The following is an 11,555-nucleotide window of genomic DNA, read 5'->3' on the forward strand; positions in this document are numbered from 1 at the left end:
CTTGGGGATTCCTTTAACCTCCTGTGTTGAACCTTCCCTTTCCTGGATCTGTTTTCCCCTTCTTTCTTGGTTTACTTCTCCTTTTTGTGAAATACAAGACTCCACTAGCTTTCTGAGAAATTGAGGGTGTAGGAGGCAAAATTTTTTGTATGTCTGAAGATATCTTTATTCAGCTCTTATATTTGCCTGTTTGGTTATATGTAGAATTTCAGCCTACCTATCAGTTTCTCAGACTTAAAGCCTTTGATTCACTGTCATTGCTGAAAATCTAATGACATCCTACACTTGATCTTAGCCAAAAGGCCAAAGCGATTTCAACGACATTCTTATTCTTTTATTGTCCTTGTAATTTTCCCTCCTTTCTCTTTCCTGTCATTTTAATGGGAGTTTCAGGAATGAGCAGAGGTAAATGGTGCAATTTCAAAAGGCTGTGTGTAACTGGAATTTTTCTGCTGGGCATTTTACATACTAGAGTATGTATTTCACCTTTATGGATAAAGAAATAAACTATTGGACAGGATCACAGAGCCCGTAACAGCAGGGATTCAAATCCAGGTCTGTCTGACTCCAAAGGCTGGTGCTTTTTCAGTGTGCCTCACTCCCTGAAATGATTCTTCTAGACTAGGAATTTTTTGCTTAACTCTGGAGAGAACAGCAAAAGAAAATTTTGGTGGCTGCTTTAAACAAAACAAATTTTGAAGGCTTGAATTTTTTCTAAAAATTCATTTGTATTTTAATACTGTCACCATAGTTGTAGTTAATTTTTAAAAACGCCATATTTCTGCACATCTCTAATGGCATGCTCTACCCTGGTTTGAGAAGCAGGAATTCTAGTACAATCTTTTTTGTAGGTGAGGCCCAGAGATGCTACACATTGATCCAGAGAATTAATGTCATAGCCGGGCCAGAACTTTAGCATACTGATGACTTTCTTCCCCTACTGATTACCTTTCCCTCAACATTTTATTATTTCAAATGTACAGAGGAATTGAAAGAATTGTAAACACCCATAAACCTAACACTTAGACTCTACAACTGCCATTCGTCCATCCATCAACCCCTGATTGTACCTTATAAGTAATTTCTACCAGACTCTGCTTCCAGGATCTTTTCCCCATTTATTTCGGTCATTAATCCAGAAAATGAATGGGGAAACGCAAACAGCCAAATATTTTGAGTACCTGCTATATGCTCAGGACATAATAGAGGCAGTATAAGATGATAGCAGTTATCTCCTGAAGGAATTTACAACCTAGTCAAGGAAGATAGTATGTAACAAACAATTTATGCATATATAAACTAGAATTGTACAAGTATGTGCTTCCTGATTTAATACAGAGTTATGAATTATTGATAAAACACTGCAAAGGTTTAGGCTTAAGTGTAGCAAATTCACTTTTAACCCCCAGACAACATATGTATGCCTGTATATAGGAAAAAAATTATAATCATCATAAATGAGTTCAATCTCTTCTTTAGTTCAGTGTTTCCTGCTTCCTTTCTTTTCATGTCCAAAACTTCCCTCTAGTACATGATACAAAAGTCAAAAAGGAGTACAATGAGAAGACTCCTTCCTACCTTAGTCCCCTAGCTACCAGTTTCCCTTCTTAGAAGCAACCAATCACTGTAAGACTGGTTTACTTCAATCTCGAGCTACTTAATGCATATAAAAAGGGTATGCATGTGCACGTGTGTGTTGGTGTATGGTGGCATAATTACACACACTGCTTTGTACCTGTCGTTCTGATGTTTTTTTTCCTTACCTCCTGAGTTACTTCTCTTCACTCTGGACCCCTTAGGCCACATCTTCCATTCTCCCTGCATAGTGGCTGTATTCCTATATTCTTACTCAGCAAAGACACTTGTTTCCTACTTGTAGAAGGAAGAACTTGGGATGACAGTGTCCTCACCTCATTTCCTATCAGTACATTTTTAAAAAAAATTCCACCTAGAAGCCAGAGGACAAGAGCTGCCTTAAGTCATTCTTTTTTTAAAAAAATTAATTAATTTTTGGCTGCGTTGGGTCTTCGTTGCTGCATGTGGGCTTTCTCTAGTTGCAGTGAGCGGGGGCTACTCCTCGTTGCAGTGCATGGGCTTCTCATTGCGGTGGCTTCTCTTGTTGTGGAGCACAGGCTCTAGGTGCATGGGCTTCAGTAGTTGTGGCATGTGGGCCCTAGAGCACATGGGCTTCAGTAGTTGCAGCATGTGGGCTCAGTAGTTGCAGCACATGGGCTTAGTAGTTGTGGTGCGCGGGCTCAGTAGTTGTGGCTCGCAGGCTGTAGAACACAGGCTCAGCAGTTGTGGCTCATGGGCTTAGTTGCTCCGCGGCATGTGGGATCTTCCCGCACCAGGGCTCGAACCCATGTCCCCTGCATTGATAGGCAGATTCTTAGCCACTACACCACCAGGGAAGTCCCTTAAGTCATTCTTGATGCTAGAATGGGTGGATGTAATTAGGAAAGGGAGATCTGCAAGATAAAGCAGTCTTCATCGGAAAGGGCAAACCACCCACTGGCTGGCTAAGAGAATGAACACTCAGATTGCAACCTCAATTATATGTATAAATTCCCACTAAAGACAGAGCATGTTATGTTAACAGATTTAAACCCATAACCTTTCATATTTATTTTGCTTCATTATGATGAGTCACATGCTGATTCCAAATAAAAGCAAGCAATTCCCTGATTTATAATCATCCATTAAGCAAATCTTGCTTTTTGGACCTCAGAATTACTGGGCCTTGTTCATCCTCTTTGAATCCCTTAAATCAAAAGTGAGAAATACAGTAAGTTCAATTGTTTATTAATAATCTTGGAACAAATACGTTAACAATTCCTTAGAGTCATATAGCATTTTTACAATTTTGAAAGCACTTTCACAAATACCAATTAAACCCTCACAACATCCCTGTGAGGTAGGCAGGGTTGGTGTTATTTTCCTATTACTAGTGAGGAGAACAAGGCTCATGGGTGAAGTAAGGTCACACAGTTGGTTAGCGATGGAGCCAGGACTAGAACCTAGGCTTTCTGACATGCCTCCCTGAGAACATTCAAGTAATGGCATCCTATGCTATATAATGAAAATTTCTCTCCTATGATGATCAGATCTATTTTTATAAGTCTGGTATCACCTTTTCCTAATATCCAAAAACACTGAATCACAGTTTTGATGAGATATTTCTTCCCTGTTACTGGACTATTTCTCTTTGATGTATCAAGCACCATCCTAAGATGAAACTTACTTGTGTTTTAAGTTTTGAGGATCCTTGGCTATAAGTTCTAAATTATGATATAAAAATTTGTTTTAGAAATTCTGCAAAAGTATTCCTATGTTGAATATGTCAAACTTACTTAAACAAAAACAACACAAGCCTGTTTATATTTTTGAAAGCTTTGCAGTCTTTCTCAATAGGATGTTTAGATGTGTATAAATGGAATAGGGAAAGGTGTTTAGCAACATTACTGGGAAGCCTATGCAGAATGCACCTAAACGCAAGTCACATCACACTAATTTGTTTGTGTTGGCCTTCTAGAGGAAGGAAAACCATTAGAAAACTTTCAGGTTTGATCCCATCTTATGTGTGACATCCTCAGCAATAAGCTGGAAAAATCTGAATTATACCAATAGGGGGGTTCAAGCAGTAGTGATCAAAGCATATATATGTATGGTAGAAAGGAAGAAAACACTTGCTCTTCAGTGGTTTTGCCTAGGTCCAGTGTAAGTATACTTATCAAGGCAGATTTTAAGCTATAGCATCTTTCATGTTAAATTTCAAATTGTGAAATATGGTGGAGTTATCAACTTGGAATATGACTGAAACTGAATGTAACTGACCCTAAACTACCTGTCAAAAGCAGAGTAATGCTCAATGGGCATAAAAGGTAAGGGATAAAACCCAACTGCTCTGGTATGGAGAGAAAAACAGCAAATGCAAACCTTCTGGTTAAAGTGAACCATAGACCATCAGGCATGTAAAGCAGGTTTTAAAAATATGAAAATGACACTGAGCTGTATTATCAGGAATTATATTCCTAAAGTTCCAGTTTGGGCCTTTTAAATTTAAGAGCAATAGGGAGAAACGTAAGCCTGTGGGGAGGAGGTGGTGCAGAAAATGAATGGGATCTAGAAACGGGGCTGAGGTGGGAGGTTAGGGAACATCAAGAAACAGCTTAAATATATTCAAAATGGATTTAGAATCCCTCTAAATCCAACCTCTCCAACAATATTTGCTAAATTGAGAGATCTGGTCAAAAAAGTTGGTGACAATAAAAGTGACTATTTTATCGTACAAAAGAAGTATTTAAATATAGATTAGAAATTATGCTGTTAAAGATTAGTCCACTGATCAGGCTGTAGAAAGTGAAACTTAAGTGTTGCTGTCAGATACATTGCAGAAAACTGCTTCCAAAAATAGAATTACCATAGCAGGACTCAACATTAATGAAACCATTAATAAACAAGCACTTAACTTTTTATACTTGAAGCCTAATGAAAAAACATTGGTACCCTTAAGAAATAAACATAACACTTTAAGGTGAAAGATATTGCAGCTACATTTAAGTTTTCGATGAAGAATGTTCTAGTTTGGTATACTGGGCTCAAAACCAACTACACGTTTGAAATGCATAGAGACTACACTATATTCCTTACATAGTATCATTGTCATCATCTTCATGTTTTCTCTTCAATGGGTTTGATTCATTGGCCGTGTTCTGTGATGAAACCATGTTGGTGGTAATAAGAATATTTTTGGGCCCAATCATTGAAGGATTAAGCAGAACATTTTGAACTGCAGTTGTTGCGGGAACTGTAAACAGAGGAGAAAACACCCCCAAACTATGAACTACACAGAATCAGAAACATATGGTAAAAAGTATTCAACAAAGCTGAAATGTAATTCTAATAATAATTTCTTTTTTTAAGGTTTTTAAAATAACATTTATTTCTTAAAAGTTAACATGTGCATAATAGGAAACCAAAAAACACAAGAAGCAAAAAACAAAGTCATCCATAATCACAAGCAGTTTACCATTTGATGTGTCCTTCTAGGTTTTGTTTGTGTATCTACATAACTAAGCATCCATTTTTATGTAATTAAGATCATACAGTTATGTATATGCTTTTTCACACATCATGAATATTTACCATTTCAAAGTCCCAAAGCTGTGAGTATTCTGACAGCCAAGAATACACTATACCAACTCAATCTGGAAGGAAAAAACATAATCCTGCCTTTTTTGGCGACAAAAATTTCATAAATCACAAAAATGGCAACAGGCCTCTAGATAAAGAGTTATGATTAAAATACTACATTCCCTTAGTGTTCAATTAAAAATGAGACATAAAGCAAGAGTACACAAAGTATAATGCTTCTGAGAGTAAAAAGTATTCAACAAAGCTGAATGTAATTTTAATAACAATTTCAATAGCATGAAGTAAAACTATATCAGAAGAAACATAATTATACTGCATTAAGAGTTAAATTACATTTTTTAATGATTTAAAGTACTTAAATTAGTATCTAGTATAAGGTTAAAGAAGTTCTGTTAGTTTTTTTTGTTTTTTTTTGCGGTACGCGGGCCTCTCACTATTGTGGCCTCTCCCGTTGTGGAGCACAGGCTCCGGATGCGCAGGCTCAGCGGCCATGGCTCACGGGCCTAGCTGCTCCGCCGCACGGATCTTCCCAGACCGGAGCACGAACCTGTGTCCCCTGCATCGGCAGGCGGACTCTCAACCACTGCACCACCAGGGAAGCCCTGTTTTTAATTTACTTAAAATTTCAATTAGTTCTCAGTCATGGGAAGCAGTGCACTGGATTCATCACGGAACATACTAAAGGCACATGTTCAAGGTCAGGAATCATGCTTCCTTACAGACCAATATTATGGTGTACGGTTAGGTTTCAGAAGATGTGAAATCTAAACATATTCATGAATAAACTACGTTATAACAGAATTCTACTTATATTATTCTAACTTTCTACATATACTTCCGTGAAGTGAATAAAAGTACAGTTTTCATTGGATATATACTAAGTTGTATTATTTTCTTGAGCTTTAACCCTAAGTGATTTTGCCTGAGATTTGTAGACCATAACTTATTTTAGTTCATAGGGTTCTTTGAGACTCTGATGATCATGTTGAAATCTCTCCCTTCCCCCCAAAATGTTACATACATGTAAAATTTCATACAATTTTAGTGTGTTTATAGACCCCCTCTGAAGAACCCAGATTTGCAGCATTACGGCCGCCTTCCTGTTACGATATTAAAACAATTTAATTATTGCTATAGGAATACAAACTGTTCTGTTATCACGAATCATTCACAAATTTTAAAATTCAGAAAAATATTTTAAAAGAACCACTTTCAATCCCCCATGCCCTGCCCATCATGTTACCTGGTTTGACAGGTGTGGACTGAGAAGGTGGAATCTGCACCGTAAATCTTTGGCTTGTCACTGACACTGGAGGTGCAACTTTATTTGGGACAGACACTGTTTGTGGGGTTGCTGTAGTTGTAATTAACAGACCATGTTAGTTAGGTGACTTATTATACAGGTTCAATTTCTGCTCTCCTTTAGCTTACCAGAAACTACCTTCAAAGCACAGGGAATTAATGAAAGATCTGCTTGAGTTTGAATCCAGGCTTTATCACCTACTAGCTGAGTGACCTTGGGCAAGTTATTTAATCTTTTTGTGCTTTTCTCATCTATCAAATGGGGATAACAATACCTGTTTCATAGGATTCTTGTGAGAATTAAAATAATCCATGTAAAACTCTTCACATAGCATCTGGCACTGAATTTTAGCTGCATGAAGTCATGAAGTTGAACATTTAAATAAACAGCATTAAAGACCCAAGTTTTCTATTAATTATCTTATGTGGCACTTTTAATCTCTGTCACTTGCTGGGAATTAGGAGGTGTCTACTATGCCCATGAAGCTAAATCAACATGCATCTAACAGAAGCCTAACATATCTCCATCTTTAGGTAAGTTTTCCATGTATTAAGGAGTGGTCCAAAGAATTTGGTGAAGCTTAATGAAGCAATATAAGTATTTTATTTTGTCAAGAAAATTCACAGTAGGTGGATGTTTTCTTGTCCATTACCATAAGGAAACTGTTAACATTTATCTAAGTATGGAGTTTAGGTTTTAAAATTGAACAGAGTATACGCTTAGGTCTTATGCTTTATGAAACACATTTAAATTTTTTTTAAAGTTTAAAACTTGCATCTTTAATAGTAGTTTTTAGCAGCTCCCTCACTCTAGACTTAAAAATCTCTAAAACATGTACAATAAATGTCTAACTAGGAATAAAAATCACAACTGGTAACTAAAATTGGTTAACTTGCCAACACATGTAACTGATTAGCACAGCCTAGAGTTTTTAAAAAGTTGGTATTCACTTAAGAGATATGAACCCACAGATAAACAGTATATGATCAAAAAGTTACACAAATTATATATGCAAACTCCTGTCTACACAGGTCACATGCATATAATTAGAAGTGTACAAATTAATACTATACCAGTCTGGTTTTAAAATGCTGAAATGTGAATTCACACCTGAAAATATGAAGAGGTTGTCTACACATCTCAAAAATCAAATGCTGCTTACGCTAGAGCTATATGACATCTATAGTACTCAAGTTGTAAGAGCTAAGAAATCAATACTGGTCAAAGAGAAGGGTTTTTTTTTCTGAAAAGACTTTGACTATGAAAAAAATACAGCAGGAACATAGGACAAAAAAATCAGGAAATCTAAATCCATTATTCATGTGTTCCTTATTATCTAAGCAACAATGACATTATGGTTTCTAAATGCCATTCTCCACTAAGAGGAACCAGGGCTCTTTAGAGAAATGGCTGATTCTAGGACTGGGGTAAGGAAAATATAAGATGAGCTTGGAACATCTTGTGCCAGGAAGCAAGAAATGCTCAAAGAATGATGGAGACCTGTCACAAAGGACACAGGAAACAGTCTGAAGGGGTGCTCACTGACCAATACAGGATAATCAGTACTACTTTTGAAAAGGTTATATTAAAAATGATTTTCTTTGATAGTCTTAAGCTTTTTGTATACTTATAAACTTACTTCTTTTGATTGCATCTCTTGCCAATTTACTCAGAAATTTAATTTCTTATAATAAGTAGGCTACTGCTGTGAGTTTGGCAACTTTATTTGTATAAAACCCAGAAAGAACACTGCTTAAACTTCTGTTTTTGTTACCATAGTTAATACCGGCAACAATGTTGGGTAATGCCCAATTCTATACTCATTTGGGATCAGATATTCCTTGTCGCTTTCTCATTTTGAAGTCTGATAAAATATGTTTATAGCTTTACTAGAGGACGAGTAAATGTATTAATGGCAACACATATCGGAATTGCTGACTCACCTTTTTACTTGGATTACAGTTCAAAATCAAGTGCTGAGGCACTTCTTTACCAGCCAGAAAAGCCATTTCCCTCTCGCACTTACCTATAGTAGGAGTGGTAGGTCTGCTACTAACAGCACCAACACTTAACCGTGGAACTAGTCTTCCTTGGTTAGGTCCCTAGGGGATTTAAAAAACAAATTAGTTTTAACGTTGTTCACACTTGACACCTAAACTTAGCAGGAAATGAAATTAGGATTGCTGATATGAATTATTAATAGATAATTGATGGCAAGAACGTCCTGTTTCTGTTCAGTGTTCTAATGCAACATTTAAACTAGGGTTTTCACAAATATCTATATATATACACACACATATAATACAAACAATACATATCTATATAAACATGGATAAGAATATATATATAAAATATATAATTCTATATAGTTTTAAAGTTTGAGGTAGAGTGTTATTTAGGGATAACAGCTAACTTCCTTATGATTTTTTAATCTTAACTAGTCAATATCTTAACCCAGTAAGAAACTTCCTTATAGTGGAATTTCAGAGGTACAGAGGTAGCCCAATGTGGGGAGAACTTTCTCAGTGGTGGGAGAGCCTTAGGTCATATTTCAGAAAGCAAGTCCAATGCCTGATGGTATATCATTTACTCTGTTATGGTATAGTGTAAAGATTGGGAGTTATGAGACCTGGGAATCAGTCTTAACTTTGCTACTAACTTCATAGATGAGTTCGGGCTCACTTCCCTGATGAGTTAGATGAACAATAAAGTTCCTTTTAGCCCTAAAAATCTTGGATCATATATTCTATATTTTAACATAGTAGCTAATTGCAGACATAGTACTTTCAAGGAACTAAATTTTAAAAAATCCTAGTAAATTATCTTAGCCTTTAATTTACTGCACTATTTACCCCTAACACATCTTACCCTTTTTAAAAGCTAAGATGACTAAAAATTCTTACCTTTTTAATTAAGGACTTTAGCCTATAGTTTGGAGCTGTTAAGCAATATCTGTCAGGTGGCAGTCTGGGTCCTGCATATGGCTTAATCAGTGGTAAAGGGGTTTGATTTTTCTGCCTTGCAATATCCAGTAAAAACTAAAAAAAAAAATCCTTATTAGAACTACAATTAAAAATTATAAGTAAAATGAACTTCAAATAAAATTTTGCTCACATCTCTCGGGGGAGGAGAGGTAAAAGACTGGTCAGCCCGACACTGGATTGCCAGTCTCACATCATCTGCATCAACATTAGGTTTCTTAGCATGGCTTGAATAAATTTTTGCATCATCCAGAATTGAAGTCACATATCCTTTAAGAACAAAACATTATTTAAAACATATGAAAATAGATTAATATTTATGGCCAGTTTTTTTAAAAAGTTTCACTAATTTCCAGAAAGTTTATGAATTTTGGTTCTAATATCTAATTGGCCTATCTATATGATCAATTTTAAACAGATATCACAATATACTGTTCCCTAGCCTGAGCTCCTTTTTACTGCTTTCTGAATTCTATAACATTAACTCTTTTTTTTCTTCACATATTTTTAAGACTTTATTTCTGTAGAGTAGTTTTAGGTTCACAGCAAAATTGAGGGGAATATACAGAGATTTCCTATATACTCCCTGACGCCATACATGCATAGCATCCTCTATTATCAATGTTCCCTGCAAAGTGGTGCGTTTGTTACAATTGATAGTCCTACACGGACCCATCATAATCCCCGATAGTCCGTAGTTTATATTATGGTTCACTCTTGGAACTCTACATTTTGTGGGTTTGGACAAGTGTATAATGACATGTTATGACATTAACTGTTAAAGTATTTTGGTTGAAAATGTTCTTACAATGAACGATTTTTAAAATTCACAAGTTAGGCGATTTTGGTGTTTTGTTAACTTACGGAAAGCAAATTCCAACATTTGATTTATAACCCTTGGTTCGTACTCCGTAATTCCCATATCCTTCAGGATCTGTGCCATCACCTGTGGATTCAAATTAAAACGCCAGATGCATAATCTAGGTATAGAAATCAAGACTGGACCGAAGGTAGTAATTATATTTATGATACAAGGTTCCCCCTTCTCTGGGTTCCAAACTTGTACTTATCCTTTTCCTCCCAAGCGAGTGTCAGGTTCACACCAAATCTCGTCTTGATCTCTTTGCTGAAAACTTTTTTTTTTGGCGGGGGTGGGGGTGGGGGTGGGGGCGGGGGCAAAGAGAAGAAAAAGGCCCGGGTTGGCTTTCCCAGTCGAGGTAGGGGTGGTTACAGCTGGTTGTCATTTTCAGATGTGGCGACTGCGGTAGCTTTGCATCAGAACACTGGAGGCGCGAGCCAGGATTCGCAGACGGGGCGGGACGACTAGGCGGCCCGGGCCCGAGGCCCAGGAGACAAAGCCGGGAGGCCGGCCTGCGCATCCGGCGGGCCGCCAGCCTCCCTCCGGCTGGGCCGCCGGGGTGGCGGGAGAGAGCCCTGGGGTCCAGGGCACTCGAATCTCCAGCTCCTGGCGGCCCTGGCATGGCTGAAGTCGACCCGCGAGCCCATCATCAGGTCCTTCCCCCAGGCCCGCCTCTCAGGTCCCCGGCTGCGGTCGCGCCCAGCTTCGCACCCCGCCTCGCATCCTTCGCACTCACCAAGGCATCTCTCGGAGCGTTCTTGGGAGGCGCCATCTTGCCCGACTCCATGTTATCCTGCTGCTAGTCATCCGGGGAGAGAGGACTGCTCGCGGATTCCTCGCTCAGGCTCCACCCCTCTGGGCGCGGAGGGCGGGATTACCGCGCCGGTCCTTTTGCTCCGCTGGCTGCCGCTTCCCAGCCGCCCGCCCGCCCCGCGGAGGCAGAGGGAGGCCGGGCTAGCAGGGAGCCCACGGCGCTGAAGCCTTCTCCGAAGAGCCCTCGGCCAACGCTTGGAAGACTGATAAGTTCGCCTTCCCAGAGCTGTTCCCCGGAAAAGTACACGAAAAGGGGCACCCTTGTCTTTTCTGGGGCCCCTCCTCACGTCCCCTGCAGCCACCCCGGCCCCTTCCCTCTCCCTGAATGTCTGCAGAGTCCCTGCATCCACCTGCCTTTGTGGTAGTGCTGCCTGGTCAAATGCAGAAAGCCCAGTTAAATTTGAATGTCAGATCAATAATCACGTTTTTAGCATAAGTTTATCCC

The 11,555-nt window shown here is 38.5% G+C and overlaps 1 protein-coding gene across 2 annotated transcripts; it reads right to left on the bottom strand.

The window, feature by feature from the left end:
• Positions 1 to 2,592: 2,592 nt before the first annotated feature.
• Positions 2,593 to 11,113, bottom strand: TAF9B (TATA-box binding protein associated factor 9b). 2 transcript variants are annotated; one of them, XM_029239903.1, is made up of 7 exons: positions 11,034 to 11,113; positions 10,303 to 10,384; positions 9,572 to 9,708; positions 9,361 to 9,495; positions 8,484 to 8,559; positions 6,398 to 6,508; positions 2,593 to 4,807 (listed from the first exon to the last, which is right to left on the bottom strand). In XM_029239903.1, exons 1-7 carry the CDS (start codon positions 11,082 to 11,084, stop codon positions 4,647 to 4,649), a joined length of 753 nt encoding a protein of 250 aa, XP_029095736.1. In that variant the 5' UTR covers positions 11,085 to 11,113; the 3' UTR covers positions 2,593 to 4,646. The 2 variants fall into 2 exon arrangements, with proteins under 2 accessions (XP_029095736.1, XP_029095737.1); XM_029239904.1 differs by lacking the exon at positions 6,398 to 6,508 and having other exon boundaries at positions 11,034 to 11,103.
• Positions 11,114 to 11,555: the final 442 nt, after the last annotated feature.

The sequence above is a fragment of the Monodon monoceros genome, unplaced genomic scaffold, assembly GCF_005190385.1.
Source record: "Monodon monoceros isolate NGI ecotype Baffin Bay Population unplaced genomic scaffold, NGI_Narwhal_1 Super_Scaffold_22, whole genome shotgun sequence".
Classification (NCBI taxonomy): Eukaryota; Metazoa; Chordata; class Mammalia; order Artiodactyla; family Monodontidae; genus Monodon; species Monodon monoceros.

Excerpts from the sequence above, each read along its gene's own strand:
- TAF9B (XM_029239903.1), bottom strand. The coding sequence starts at position 11,084 with ATGGAGTCGGGCAAGATGGCGCCTCCCAAGAACGCTCCGAGAGATGCC. Across the intron at positions 8,560-9,360 it reads TAAAGTCCTTAATTAAAAAG|GGACCTAACCAAGGAAGACT; the intron begins GTAAGAATTTTT and ends TAAATCCCCTAG. Across the intron at positions 6,509-8,483 it reads ACCTACCACTCCTACTATAG|CAACCCCACAAACAGTGTCT; the intron begins GTAAGTGCGAGA and ends TTACAACTACAG.